Source organism: Bos indicus x Bos taurus, chromosome 17 (assembly GCF_003369695.1).
Source record: "Bos indicus x Bos taurus breed Angus x Brahman F1 hybrid chromosome 17, Bos_hybrid_MaternalHap_v2.0, whole genome shotgun sequence".
Taxonomy (NCBI): domain Eukaryota; kingdom Metazoa; phylum Chordata; class Mammalia; order Artiodactyla; family Bovidae; genus Bos; species Bos indicus x Bos taurus.
Window position 1 is genome coordinate 59,529,694 of NC_040092.1, and position 15,918 is coordinate 59,545,611.

At 35.4% G+C, this 15,918-nt stretch overlaps 1 protein-coding gene across 2 annotated transcripts in view; it reads left to right on the top strand.

The window, feature by feature from the left end:
* The window catches only part of ABCE1 (ATP binding cassette subfamily E member 1), a 32,353-nt gene extending 16,435 nt beyond the window's left edge, over positions 1–15,918 (top strand). For both annotated transcript variants that reach the window (XM_027567439.1, XM_027567441.1), the window contains exons 10-18: positions 3,297–3,418; positions 6,489–6,710; positions 7,861–7,920; positions 8,020–8,078; positions 9,488–9,598; positions 9,683–9,825; positions 9,946–10,068; positions 12,428–12,539; positions 13,994–15,918. In XM_027567439.1, the coding sequence (XP_027423240.1) occupies positions 3,297–3,418; positions 6,489–6,710; positions 7,861–7,920; positions 8,020–8,078; positions 9,488–9,598; positions 9,683–9,825; positions 9,946–10,068; positions 12,428–12,539; positions 13,994–14,041 (1,000 nt within the window). In that variant the 3' untranslated portion in view covers positions 14,042–15,918. The remainder of the gene's footprint in view (positions 1–3,296; positions 3,419–6,488; positions 6,711–7,860; positions 7,921–8,019; positions 8,079–9,487; positions 9,599–9,682; positions 9,826–9,945; positions 10,069–12,427; positions 12,540–13,993) is intronic.

Sequence of the window (15,918 nt, forward strand, 5' to 3'; positions counted from 1 at the left end):
ATAAAGGTTTAAAGCTCTAGAAATATAATACTCCAAAAAAGGTAACAGGTAAATGTTTTAAAAACCCAAACGAATCTAGAAATTAGAAATATAGTCATGACATTGAAAACTCACTGGACAGATTAGACAGGTTAGGGACAACAGAAGAGCATCAGAAACTTTAAAAGTTGACCTGAGCAAGCCACCAGAGTACAACAGAGAATGAGATGGAAAAACAGGAGGAGATTCAGGGACATGGAGAATAGAACAAGATAGAGAACAGAATGAGAAGACGATTGCGTATGTCTTTATAGGCATCTGAAAAATCAAACTGAAAAGATAATGGCCAGGTTTTTTCCAGAATTGAAAAACTTGACTCCTTAGATTCAAGGAACAAATGATTCCTGTACATACTTTGAAGTAAAACTTAGAATATCAGTAATAAAGAGACAGTCTTAGTTGAGGTAAATGGTGACCATTATTTTCACTCCATGCATAGGTCAGGGCATTATGATAGGCTCTTTGGGAAATTGTTGCTGTTGTTTAGTCACCAAGTAATGTCCAACTCTTTGCGACCCCATGGACTGTACCCGACCAGACTCCTCTGTGGGATTTCCCAGGTGAGAATACCGGGGTAGGGTACCCATTTCCTTCTCCAGGAGATATTCCTGACCCAGGGATTGAATCCACAGCTACCTGCATTGGCAGGTAGGTTCTTTACCACTGTGCTACCAGGGCAGAAGCCCCTTTGGGTAATGTAAGAGTATAAAATGCGGTCCCAATATTCAGGGACCTTAGGATCTGGTAGATTAAGGAATACATAAGCAGAGAAATAAAAGGATAATAATTTACAACCAGGTGACATGTATTCAGTCAAGTCACTATTTTCTACGTTATGAGAGCGCAGTACATAGTGGTAAAAGGGATAACATACCAAAACAGATTAGATTGGCAAAGGGAAGAGAATGATTGTTACACGTTCTCTCAGTTGTGCTGGGTCATGATTTTATAGGCATAGGGTCAAAATAATCTCTTTGTAGTGCTAGACGATAAAAAGTTTCAGGAAGTATGTCTGCATTCTGAAATTCTATGATGTATCAAGGCACCCATTCAGTCTTTAATGCTGTAAAAAGATTTTGAAGATCGTATCCTCCAGGAAACAACAAGAAATAGAGGATGGATTAGTGAGAGGAACAATAATGCAAGAGGAAGATTAAAATCCAACAGATAACCCAAAATTAAGTGTAGGGCATAAATTTTCACAGCATAGATTTCTCATTATGCTGTAGATTATTGTTCCAAACCCTCTGAAAATAGAGTGAGTCTTCTAAATATTTTTTAATAACATTTTGGACTTCTGCATAAGATTCATATGAAAGTAGAGAAAGCAGGTGACTTATTTTTTTTCTTTTTAAAAGTACCTTAAAAACCACTAGATAAAACTGCTGCCATATACTGGGTCTTGAAGATTTCAGTGAAAGAAAAGCAGAGAATTATTCCAAGTAATAGAACATTGCCAGTAATGATACCAAGGCAGGATAAGTATTGGCTCACTTGGGTGATTTGCCCTTTTTATTGATGCTTACCACTGTTCAACAGTGGGGGAAAGTTTATTGCACATTAAGAAGGGTATTTCTACTGGAGGTAGAATTTGAGGTGAACCTTAAAGAGTTACATAGGACTTGAACAGATGAGGATTTTAGGCAGGAGACCCTTTCAATCATAGACTAGCCCTTAGACACAGAGATAGAAGAGTAAATTATTCAGGAAACAAAGATCCATTTTTTGGTATATCCTATATACAAATGTAATAAAAGAATGTACAGATACTTTGGTTCAACTCAAGATTTTTTGACTTTACAGTGTTGTGAAAACAGTACATATTCAGTAGAACTATACTTCAGATTTTGGTATTTTCTTGGTCTGTGGTGCTGAGCAGCAGCAGCAAGCTGCAGCTTTCGGTCAGCCATATGTTGAGAGGACAGACAGCTGGCACCCTTGCCACCGTTCTGCTTCTCACTTTGAGTGTAGTAGTCAACACATTACATGCGACAGTCAACACTTTATTGGAAAATAGTAAGTGTTCTGAACACATTTCAGGTAGGCTAGGCCAAGTGTCGTGTTTGTTAGATTAGGTTAAGTATGATGGATTTATCAGTGTAACTTTATAAATTGAATATCTGTAGTAGCTATAGTTTTGGAAGGTCTTAAAAGAAGATCTGAGGATGTTAAATTTGTTTCATCTGGAACTAAGAGCCTTATCTGGGGCCCTGAAGAAAAAAATGAGATTTGTTAAAAGCATATAGCAATATTAAATAGAAATATGACACCCTGAATTAGAATCGCGATAGAGAAAGAAAACAGTGAATTAGACACGCTTGACAATTTAAACAGTATATCATCGTGAATCAAATTGAGTCAGTTTTTATGGGAGTAATGATTTCATTAAATGATTAAATGATTTCATTAAAATAAAAATATGGCTGGTTTTTGTACAGAAAGCTATTAAATTGGAATTTGATGTCTGCAGGTCATTGCTTTTTGAAAATCTTAAACTGAGTTGAATAGGAATGAAATACTACATAAAAGCTTTATGACTATTATTTATTTGCCTGTTTCTACTAGAAGTACTTTTTTTCTTACTAATTAAAAAGTCAGGTCCTATTCTATCCCATTTATTAAGTGCTCCATTTCCAACACTAACCTGTTTCCTTCCTGACTTTCATTAGGTTTTTATCACCTGTAAAACTTTGCTACGTGGTCTTTTTGGTATTGTTTTATATCAATTCCTAGTCTCCACAGCTAATATTGAAAGTTCTCAGATTGAGGATTATGTCATATTCTCTACGCATCCCCTGCTACACCTGTACTGCAACTAGTGTGGGATAGGACAAGTAGAAGGGTTTAATACATAAGTTGACCAGCACAGTAAACAGTGTAGGCCTATTATATAATTATTTCTGCTTTGTAAAGTTTAAAAATGCTTTTAAACATTTTTAGTTAAACATTTAGTAAAAAAATGTTTTTTTTATTAGCAAAACATTTATTTCATATATTCATAAATTTTCATGTTAACTTTTTTCTTTTAGTTTAGGAAAATAATTTGAAATATAAACATTGATTAGAGTCTTATTCCAAGAAAACATTTTATAACTTGCTTAATGTGGTCTATACAGTTAATTTTTTAAAATGTATTTATCTTCCTAAAATTTCCACTATGGTTTTTTTAAAGCTATGTAAATGTTTTAATTATAATTAAATATGATTTTAATTATGTTATATTACATTTTTAAATAAACATCTGTATTGATTTTCAGATATATCATTGTGGTGGAGCATGATCTAAGTGTATTAGACTACCTCTCTGACTTCATCTGCTGTTTATATGGCGTACCAAGTGCTTACGGTGTTGTCACTATGCCTTTTAGTGTAAGAGAAGGTAACTTGAAAAACTCTTCACAGTGCTCTTTCACATCAGTGCTTAGAAAATGTATTGCTGATACTAAGTAAAGTGTTGCTGTCATAGTACTTATCCAAAACTCTGGCCTTATTAAATTTAAAATCACAATAGAATATACATATATAAGGTTCTATACGTCAGTTGTTAAACATAACCTATTTCTTTTTGGAGAAGTTTTTGTTGTGGCTAAAAATATCCTATCAGTTTCACTATTTATTTGCTATACTAAAATGTTCTTTTATATTTTGGCCTCTGTAGCATCCCTGTATTATTAGTCATCTTCTGCTTTATCTTTGACAGGCCAGTACCAGTAGGAAAACTCTTGAAATTCATTTAGTGCTCATCTTGTTTTCATGTTTCAAATTTATCTTTAATCTGTATCCTAAGTTTGTGGAACTAAGGTTATCCAAAAGTCTAATAAAACAGTTAAATATATTATAGTCTGGTGAGTGACTAAAATTCTAATACAACAGCTCAGTATGTGTATTTTCACTTATTCCTACTACTTGCAGGAAAGAGGGACTAGGGACTGTCTCTCTGGTCCATGTGTTTTCCCTACCTAAGCAAGTTAGGCAAGCAAGGTAGGCTAAGTAAAAACTAGCCTACCACTTGGAGAAGGCAATGGCACCCCACTCCAGTACTCTTGCCTGGAAAATCCCATGGACGGAGGAGCCTGGTGGGCTGCAGTCCATGGGATCACTAAGAGTAGCGCACGACTGAGTGACTTCACTTTCACTTTTCACTTTCATGCATTGGAGAAGGAAATGGCAACCCACTCCAGTGTTCTTGCCTGGAGAATCCCAGGGATGGCAGAGCCTGGTGGGCTGCCGTCTATGGGGTCGCATAGTCGGATACGACTGAAGCAACTTAGCAGCGGCAGTAGCCTACCACTAAATGGCTCCTGAAGCAAAATCAGTACATGCTCCACCTGGTATGCCTTCTTCCTTTTAATTTCTTTCCTGTTTTCCTTCACTGCTTCCTCCTATTTTTACTTTTTATGTTTCTTTTCTCCAGCTATGCCTTAAACTGATAATCTAGACATGAAAGGTCTCCTTAGTCCATATCTTGAAAATCCATGCTTGAAAGTCCATATTCCATAAGAATAATTATTCATGTAGCTTTATAGTTCCCTCAGTTGGGCAGGCTTTTCTTTTTTTAAAGCTGTAAAAAGGGTATAAATAGTTTAAGATGTGGGGAAGGACTTAATATCCCTTATCTACCTATATATTTGAGATAGATACTATCCATCTATTGAGATAATATATTTTAAGAAAAAACTTGTGAGATTGCCCAGTTTTTTTTTTACCAGTAGTCTTAAGAGATGATAGCAGAAGCAATTACTGTTTTATTCTCCTCAGTTAGCAACTAATATCAGAGTATCTACTCTCTGCCTAAAGTATTAAGTAGTTCTAGAATCATATTGATAATAACGACATGGATACGTGGCAGTCGCTTTTCATAATTCTAGTTAGAAAAAAGTGAAAGTCGCTCAGTCATGTCCGCCTCTTTGTAACCCCATGAACTATATACATATACAGTCCATGGAATTCTACAGGCCAGAATACTGGAGTGGGTAGTCTTCCCAACCCAGGGATTGAACCCCGGTCTCCCGCATTGCAGGTGGATTCTTTACCAGCTGAGCCACAAGGGAAGCCCTGAAAGTGAAAGTCACTCAGTCGTGTCCGACTCTGTGTGATCCATGGTTGCTAATTCTGTGTAACTATATAATTCTAGTTATAGATGCCATGTCTAAAGCATATGCTGGGAAATAGTTCCTGGTGAGGTTTTAATGTACCCTATCCGTTAAAACTATTGAACTAACAAACTGCGCTTAATCTTTCTGCTTTCCTTTAATATGCTGAAATTAACACGTTATATGTAAAAGCTCTTTATGAACTATAAAGGAATTTTAGCTTGAACTCATTTTTAAATTAAAAAGAAAAAAACATTGCAGTTGGAGTGTATACAGCCGATTTGTTAATTTTTTTTCCACAAAGTCACTTCTCTGAGCTTTTCTTTTCTTACCTAATGGATTGGGCAATTGTAGTAAATGGTCACTTAGATTCCTTTGAGTTTATATTTTTATTTAATGTTTGGTTTTAATTTTTTAACCTCACATTATTCTTAACATGAATTCTTAATCTTAAATGGCTTAAGATTAAAAATGCTAATTTGGGCAGAATAAATGGATCTGGTGATGTGTTCTGTCAGTATATATTTATTGAGCCACCTGTGTTCTAGTCTGAGAAGGCCTAGATTTGGTTCTTAATTGCAAATGAAATGAATAACATCCTAGACTTTCTTTCAAGACTTGCTGAAACTTCAGCTACTGTTCTTCTGTTACACATAGTAAACACAAAAACAGATCTTTTCATTGTTTCCCAAATAACCCGCTTTTCCATTTCTGTGCATCTGCCATTGTGGTTCTTAACAACCTTAGTTTGGAGGGATTTTCATGTACCAGTATGTTAGTTTTTGTTCAGTTATTAAAATCTGTTTAGATTATGTTGTTTGCACAGTAAAGCCAAGAAAAGTTCAATGAAGTTCTTAAAAATCTGCAAAGCTAAACTGAAAACAAATGCAATAAATCATAAGTTCAGCATATGGTTATGTCTCACATGAAAATGAATACTTATAACTTAAATTCTTAACTATTTTATTTCATTTTATATCAATCTGTGAAAATACTCCATTTTACTTGTCATTTTTTAAAGAAAAATTACAATTTTTTTATTTTAAAATACAGAATAAATGGCATCAGAGCCTTTCACATAAAATCTGATGGAAAAAGTCCTATAAAAATCACATAATAATGAAAAGATGTGCTTTGTATATGTGTGGTTTGTATATATAGGCATGTATGTGTGCATGAATTAAACTTGGTATTAGGTACATGAAATACCATGTCGCACTGCTTGCTGTTTAAATCTATGTATAGATTGCTCACAAGAGAGCCTAGGGTTTGGTTTTTATATGATAATTTATTGCTGTGGGAAAAGTCTAGTCTTTAATTGATCTTTGCTAATCTATTTCAATAACTTTCCAATAGGCATAAACATTTTTTTGGATGGCTACGTTCCAACAGAAAACTTGAGATTCAGAGATGCATCACTTGTTTTTAAAGTGGCTGAGACAGCAAATGAAGAAGAAGTTAAAAAGATGTGTATGTATAAATATCCTGGAATGAAGAAAAAGATGGGAGAGTTTGAGTTAGCGATTGTAGCTGGAGAGTTTACAGATTCTGAAATCATGGTGATGCTGGGGGAAAATGGTAAGTTTCCCTTATTCTGTGATATTTGAAAGTTGATTCTGTTTATCCAGCGGCTTCCCTGGTGGCTCAGACGGTAAAGCATCTGTCTGCAATGCAGGAAACCTGGGTTCGATCCCTGGGTTGGGAAGATCCCCTGGAGAAGGAAATGGCAGTCCACTCCAGTATTCTTGCCTGGAAAATCCCATGGACAGTGGAGCCTGGTAGGCTACTGTCCATGGGGTCGCAAAGAGTAGGACACGACTGAGTGACTTCACTTTCACTTTGTTTATCCAATAACTGAGTTTTAATTACTCTGAAAAATTTTGACTCAGTTATATTATAGGTCTGGGAACTAGATTGAATTCCTATATTTCTCAGTGTGGTTCACATTTTGTGACAGCATATGATTTAATTTGTCATTTAATCAAGTTCATATTTCTTATTTTGTTAACCTTCAGTGAGAATTAGATCTTTTTCTAAGTTGGTTTTTCTATGTATATATTGATACAGATGACATTTATTCATCCTAGAAACTGACCAGAAAGGAAAGAATTGGTAATTCTAAAGCAGTCTAGTTTAAAATGTTTTCCTTGCAACTTTGTAAACAGTTATACTACTGACATTTTTAAATAATAGGTTATTGTCATAAATATAGTTAGATGATTTTGAGTGCTGATGACTTCGAGATGATTTTGGAATTTTGTGCTTACAACTTACAAAACTGGAAGAAAAAAATTTTCTGAAGATTGTTGCGGTATATCAGTCTTTAGTTAATGTATTAGTCTTTAGCTTGGTTGCAATTAAATATTTCATGTTAAATGGCCTTTGTGATGACAGTGTCAATCATAACAGTTATTGTCCTGTTTTAACAATAAATTGTGTTCATCAATACTTTAACTAAAAAAGTCAGGAACTAACCCAAGACTTTATAGATCCATTTATTAAAATGGCCGTTATAAACTTTAAATAGTACGTATTCCTCCTAATGAGTTTAGAATGATGCTTGAGAGGTGAATCATGAAAGTTCAAGTAGATTTTCTATATAGCCTCCAGAATTCTGTAGTGTCAGTATGTTTTTTCAAAACTAGTTTCCCAGTTACAACCCAGTAATGCATAGTGATTTACTCTAAATGTGAAACATTTTTCAAATCAATTTGCTTTGTGTTGCCAGGTACTGGTAAAACAACATTTATCAGAATGCTTGCTGGAAGGCTTAAACCTGATGAAGGAGGTACTGTTGTAATGTTGAGTTTTTTTACTCTTTTCCATGTAGTAGATTCTAAAGATCTGAGCAGTTTTCAGTGTCTTATTTATTTGCATTATTTTGCAGGGGAAGTTCCAGTTCTAAACGTCAGTTATAAGCCACAGAAAATCAGTCCCAAATCAACCGTGAGTTATACTGGTATTTTTTTTTATTATTATTAAAGAAGAGTTTATATGTATATATACCTAGAGCATTATTACTCTTACACTCTGTCAGAATGTTTCTCCAAATCAGTCTGGGGCCCCCAAGTGGCTCAGTGGTAAAGAATCCGCCTGCCAATGCAGGAAACAAGGGTCTGATCCCTAGGTGAGGAAGATCCCCTGGAGAAGGAAATGGCAACCCACTCCAGTATTCTTGCCTGGCAAATCCCAAGGACAGAGGAGCTTAGTGGGCTACAAGTCCATGGGGTCACAAAGAGTTGGGCATGACTGAGCAACTGAGCACACACACACAGGTGTAATAAGGTAGCAAAGGAAGATATTAAGACTACTGCAGTCCTTAGTTTCATTTCCACTACTGGGAAAACTATTTTAAGTCTGTTTGGCATCTTTTTCCAAAATAAATCTTCAAAAACCTAATGTGTTTGGTGGTGCAAATGACATCAGGAAAGTGAAAGGCTACCCACAAGACTGGAGAAACTGTTTGCAAATTATATATCTAATAAGGTACTCATACCCAGAATATATAAAGAACTCTTAAAACTCGATTTTTAAATGCACAAAGGATTTGAATAGACATTTTTCCAAAGAAAGGAAACAAATGGCCAATAAGCACAGGAAAAGATGCTCAGCATTGGTAGTCATAAGGGAAATGCAAATTAAAGCCACTGTGAGACACCACATCACACCCACTAAAATGACTTCAATCAGACAAGAGCAAGTATTACTGAGGATATAGAGAAATTTGAACCTTATAGATTGCTGTTACGAACGAAAAACAGTAGAGCCACTGTTATTCAGCCATAAAAAGAAGACACGGATATATATTACAACATGGATGAGACAAAACATTGTGAAATTAACTTCCTTTGATTTCTGCAGGTGTTGTAATGAACTTATTAACTTCAGTAGCTCAGTACTCATATTGAAAATATTTATGATGACTTGACTTACATTAAAAATTTCATCATTGATGTTTTCTATAAACTTAGCTTTTTAAGTTCTCAAGACATCTTATATTCATCCCTGTCATACTGTTGCACATTTTGTTACCTCCCAGATTGCCTAAGATTACTTGATACACATACTGACCTTTAGAAGTATTCCTAGTCTGAAATGATTTCTCCCTTGAAGCAGTCATTTATTTATTTCAGATTTTAAGATTATTGCTTTATTTTTTTTACTTGGACATGATGGGTTTTTAATTTTTTAAGTCTCAAAACATGCCCTAGCTGATAGATAAGCATCAGAATACTATGGATATCTGTTGGCAACAAATTGTTACACTTTTGCTTTGTGGCTTAACTTTGTCAAGGTGCATAATCAGAGTAGTTTTGTACTGAAATAAAATTTGAATACTTTTCCCTTAAAAACAGGGAAGTGTTCGCCAGCTACTACATGAAAAGATCAGAGATGCTTACACTCATCCACAGTTTGTGACTGACGTAATGAAGCCTCTGCAAATTGAAAACATCATCGATCAAGAGGTACTCTTAAAATAATTTTTGTTGTTTTATCATTTTAAATGTTGGGTATCTCTACATGGTTTATTGAACTTCTTCTGCAAATAGGTGCAGACATTATCTGGTGGTGAACTGCAGCGAGTAGCATTAGCTCTTTGTTTGGGCAAACCTGCTGATGTCTATTTAATTGATGAACCATCTGCATATTTGGATTCTGAGCAAAGATTGATGGCTGCTCGAGTTGTCAAACGGTAATATCCCGTTCATAAGAGTATTACATGTGATCATGTGTACTAGAAGACAAATGTGCTTAATATAGCACTTGAATATTTGATGATATAAAACTAAGATCTCAAAATCATGTGTTTTAGTTTCATACTCCATGCTAAGAAGACAGCCTTTGTTGTGGAACATGACTTCATCATGGCCACCTATCTAGCAGATCGAGTCATTGTTTTTGACGGTGTTCCATCCAAGAACACAGTTGCAAACAGGTAAACTATTTTCTAAACCATTCAACCTGATTATAAGTTCCAACACTTTTCCAATCAGCATATAAACATTACTCATACTATTTTAATTTTTAATAAGGAAAACTCTTGAAGTGATTAACTCCCAAGATTATTCATATACCATATTGGATGACATTGGTTAGAATAGTGGGTTTTAGACTGTGGTATAACACTGACTCATGGGAATAAGGATGCAGAGCTTTGGGCCCCTCACCGTCTCTTTCTGGTTATGTTTTGTCTGCTTCTTTATTTGGGTGCGTGACTTGCCCAATTTACAAAGTTAGTGGTAAAGCTTACTATCCCCCAAATATCTGGTATAAATGTACAGCCAAGTTTAAAATGAATGATTTTACCTCTCCTCTTTTTTCTTTCATTTCTCCTTATTGGCTTGATAGAGAGCACTTGAAATATAAAGAAGCCTAACTTTGACAGTTTATGAGAAAGTTTTTTGTTTTTTGTTTTTTTTATTTTATTTTATTTTTAAACTTTACATAATTACATAATTGTATTAGTTTTGCCAGATATCAAAATGAATCCGCCACGGGTATACATGTGTTCCCCATCCTGAATCCTCCTCCCTCCTCCCTCCCCATACCATCCCTCTGGGTCGTCCCAGTGCACTAGCCCCAAGCATCCAGTATTGTGCATCGAACCTGGACTGGCATCTTGTTTCATACATGATATTTTACATGTTTCAATGCCATTCTCCCAAATCTTCCCACCCTCTCCCTCTCCCATAGAGTCCATAAGACTGTTCTATACATCAGTGTCTCTTTTGCTGTCTCGTGCACAGGGTTATTGTTACCATCTTTCTAAATTCCATATATATGCGTTATTATACTGTATTGGTGTTTTTCCTTCTGGCTTACTTCACTCTGTATAATAGGCTCCAGTTTCATCCACCTCATTAAAACTGATTCAAATGTTTTCTTTTTAATGGCTGAGTAATACTCCATTGTGTATATGTACCACAGCTTTCTTATCCATTCATCTGCTGATGGACATCTAGGTTGCTTCCATGTCCTGGCTATTATAAACAGTGCTGCAATGAACATTGGGGTACACGTGTCTCTTTCCCTTCTGGTTTTCTCAGTGTGTATGCCCAGCAGTGGGGTTGCTGGATCATAAGGCAGTTCTATTTCCAGTTTTTTAAGGAATCTCCACACTGTTCTCCATAGTGGCTGTACTAGTTTGCATTCCCACCAACAGTGTAAGAGGGTTCCCTTTTCTCCACACCCTCTCCAGCATTTATTATTTGTAGACTTTTGGATCGCAGCCATTCTGACTGGTGTGAAATGGTACCTCATAGTGGTTTTGATTTGCATTTCTCTGAGAAAGTTCTTTTTTTAATGAGAAATTTATTATGCTTTTAGTGCTTAAATCTTACTGGGTTGAACTATATGAAATTATGGATATTTAACCATTTAACCTATAAAAACAGTAAGTTCATGTGGTTCCAATGCAATATTTCATGGTGGATTTGCTGTTTGAATAATGCATCCAAGAAATAAAAGTACTTAAGTAAACTTCTTAAAATTCTTTTTTTATTTAAAAATTGTCAATTATTGAAAATAATGTACTTTGTTAGGGAAATTGCTTAGACTGTGTGAAAAAGAATGAAAGTGTTAGCTGTTCAGCTGTGTCCAACTCTGCGATCCCATGGAGTATAGCTTGCCGGTCTCCTTTGTCCATGGGATTCTCCAGACAGAATACTGGAGTGGGTAGCTATTCTTTCTCCAAGGATCTTCCCAACCCAGGTCTTCCCCACAGCAGGTGGATTCTTTACCGTTTGAGCCACCAGGGAAGCCTTCAAATAATGATCCACGCTTTGTATTTAAAAAATACTTAAATGTTCTACAAGTATGATATGATTTAGAATGGTTTTAGTAGTAGTTTAGGTGAGAAAAAATGATTAGTATAGAAATAGTATGGAAATTTTAAAAGGAATTATTACTGAAAACCATTATGTTGTGCATAGTCTTTTCAGTGCCAAATTTCTAACATAATTGTACCTTCTCTGTTAAATTTTCTTCTCTCCTAAAAGTCTTAGATCTGAAAGTCTGCAATCACCTAATTTTTCTAAAGTAGTACTTCTGGCTAAATGTTTTTTTCCATATCATAAACATTTTAAACTGTGTTTGTTTTGCACAAAAATACAGCCAAACTAGTCAAGCAAAGACATTTTTTAATATAGATTTATATTGTGATTATACTATTATCGAGATGACTTAATGATTGAGGAATTAGAGGAAACAGTTATTCTTAATGTTCTTAAAAAGTAATTAAATTGGGGGGAGGGTAAAAATCAATTGTAATTGATAGACTCTATTTTTCACCCTAGTCCTCAAACCCTTTTGGCCGGCATGAATAAATTTTTGTCTCAGCTTGAAATTACATTCAGAAGAGACCCAAACAACTACAGGCCAAGAATAAACAAGCTCAATTCAATCAAGGTATGTAAAAATCTATCTCAAGTCACGGGTACTTTCTCAGTGTGGATAGTTGGAGAGTATGTTTTGAATTGAAGACTGTGTCATTAAAATTCTGTCATTTCCTTAGTTGTGAGATTCTGGTTTTTCACGTTTTAGTCCCTGATGGCACACATCAGTCTGGAGGCAGCACTTGTGATAGAGCTGCCACCGCTGCATTATCTGAGTCACACGCGTTGTACTACTTGTGTTGAGGGTACTTGCCATTTAAAGTGTTTTCAGGGAAACTACACTTGAAATAGAGAAGTTTTTAGTATTTTTACGCATTTTTTGTGCTTGCATAAGAACAATACGATTAAAATGTATGTTTTAAGAGTCTTAAACACTTCTTCAATGAACATTAAATTCTAAATAATGAAACAAAAAATTTGGTTAAATCTGCAGTCTTTTAATCGGCAGTTTTTTCTCCTTTGTGGTATATAAAGTAATTGTGCACCCTATACTTGACGTTAAATGTGGTTTTTAGAAAGCAGTCATTTCTTCATGCCCAAAAAAAATGCTAAAAAAGCGTTTCTGTGTTTCTAGTATGCCTGCAATGAATGCCTCCTTAAAGCACAGCTTCCGTTTCATGGCCCTCTCACTATCGCCCTTTCATATTCTACTCCCCTAGCTTGGCTACTAAAACGTGAGCCCTTGGAAAGCAGAGACACAGTGCATATCGCTTATTCTTAAGCACCTAACACAGACTCTGGATGCCTTTAGCCTTCACTATAATATTTTATGTTTACTCTCTAGCCAGGACAATGAAATGCAAGTTTTAAATTAAAACTGAATAGTTCCTCGGTTTTGAAAAGTGAATTAAGCAGAGAAAAGAACTAAATTTTAGAGCACTTTCATAAGAATCTCTTCTGAAGCCTTACCCTTTGTGCTGTAGTTTTCTTGAGTAGAGACTCAGTTCAGTCCCCAAGGACACTTATTCAGGATAGTCTCTGTATCAGTTCATCCTAGACAATCACACCTGAGATCTAATAAGGGAGGTGCTAGGCAGATAGGTAGATAGATCATTACTTGCCAATCTGCAAATGGTACTGGGAAAAACTATTTTTATATACATTTTGTATACTAGGCAGTTCCCAAACTGACATGGTTATATTTTTATCAGGAGCTTAAAGTTAAAAGGAAGAAAATGGAATTTTAATAGTTTTTTTGGAAACAGAATTTTATATAGCAAAATTTTGTTATGTAAAGGAATTTTGTGTGAGGTGTACCAAGGAAGGTGTCTTTGGTAGGTAGTGGAGGTGAGTAGCAGAATAGTAACCTTGCCTTTGAGCAGTGGGATGAGGAATTTCCAGAAGCAGCCAGTGAGTACAGAGGAGATTGTGGGACGCTGTTGTAAGCACTGGTACTACTGTGGGTAATCCAGCCCTGGCATACCGGAGAATGGTGTTGATTTCTGTTTGTTTCTCTTTGTTTTTTAGGATGTAGAACAAAAGAAGAGTGGAAACTACTTTTTCTTGGATGATTAAAGTGAATCGGAGAATATTGATAAGCCATTTATTAAGAGAAACATTTATTGGGATTTTTGTCATATAAAATTTAAATCAGGTTTTATACACCACATGCTCTAGAGCTTGAAGTATAATTTACTTACTGTAACATCAAAAGCCAGTTGTGTTATAAATTGTCTGAATACAGAAAATGCCACTTTTCTGATCTTGATGATAGAACCCTTTTTGTGCATAACATTCTAAAATGAAGACATTTCAAGCTATACAAATTACCTCCAGGTTTCCATAATGTATAGGAAGATTTTCAGTAGGTTTATTATATATTCATGTACCAAATGCTGAGCAGTGTTGCCCCCTTTTAAAAATCTTGAAAAAGGTTTCTGCACTTACATGGTTTGCCAAGTATGCAATTATAATGAAACTGCCCTTATTTTAAAATCCAATTGATTACTTCACTGATTAAATTTGATAAACAAACATCAGGATTATATTTGTTTTTAGTCTTTGCATTAAATTGTCAGTGTATTTAGGCTTTGAAAGGAAGATGACTGCGGAACAGCACTGCTGGAAACAAACTATTACCAACTTCAGCATTGTTTACAGTGTTTTGGTGCTTATAAATATCCTAAGCAAAAACAAATCATTTCAACACACGTTCCTCTTCCCCACCCCCCCAGAAAAACCTAAGTTGATTCTGAATTAGATGTAGCATTCCATAAGATTCTATATTCTGTAGTTACTCTCAAGGTAATGTCATTCTTTAAATATACCTTTCTGTAATCACTGATCAAGATTTAGAAAAAAGTATTTTAAAGAATGTTTGTTTCCCTTAAAAGTACAGTACAGGTTCAGAAATCTTTAGAGTTGGTCCCTAAGCATCTGTGTTTTTAAACTTCCACAGATTTCTGATGGGCAGCCAAGGACTGTGAGCCACTTTCCTGAAGGCAACAATACCGCCAAGGAATGCCCAGATAGCAATACAAAGTATCCCTTGGTACCAAATATATTTATTTCTAGGTTTTGAATATAGAGGATATTATCTAAATCTGTTTGTTTTTTTTTTTTTTTTTTAAGTTTTAGATAGTGTGTAGCAGGAGTTCTAAAAACTGATCCAGATTTCTTGAACAGTGGGATACCTGTAGTGTGAAACCACTTTCAAGTATACTTCTGCCTAATGCCCTGAACTGGGACTAACTCACACGACAAGTGGGAAAAGGAGTTTGCTGCTGCTAAGTCGCTTCAGTCGTGTCCGACTCTGTGCGACCCCATAGACGGCAGCCCAGCAGGCTCCCTCATCCCTGGGATTCTCCAGGCAAGAACACTGGAGTGGGTTGCCATTTCCTTCTCCAATGCATTAAAGTGAAACGTGAAAGTGAAGTCGCTCGGTCATGTCCGACTACTAGCGACCCCAGTGGACTGCAGCCTACCAAGCTCCTCCATGGGATTTTCCAGGCAAGAGTACTGGAGTGGGGTGCCATTGCCTTCTCCCGGAAAAGGAGTTTAGGACATAGAAAAACTTTTAGAGCTCCCTGAAACTACAGAAGCTTTAATTAATATGCAAACAGTTGGTGAAAAGTGGTTTAACTAAGACCCATTAGGCCTTTTAAAAAATTAATTTATGTGAGTATAATGTTTGTGAAAATTTCAAATATACAGAAATAAATGGAATAAAGAATTATGATTTCCCTTCATTTTACCCTCCCAGAGATTACCAGTGTTTAATAATATATATCCTTTCATGCTTTTTAATTAAGTGTGACTATGTAAAGGGTTTGCTTTGTACATAAATGGGATTATATTGAAATAAGTAGTGCCTATTTTTAAGGATAGGTTAAACTTGTGAATGATTATTTCAAATATATTGAATAAAATAAGACAAAAGCTATTTTTAATTA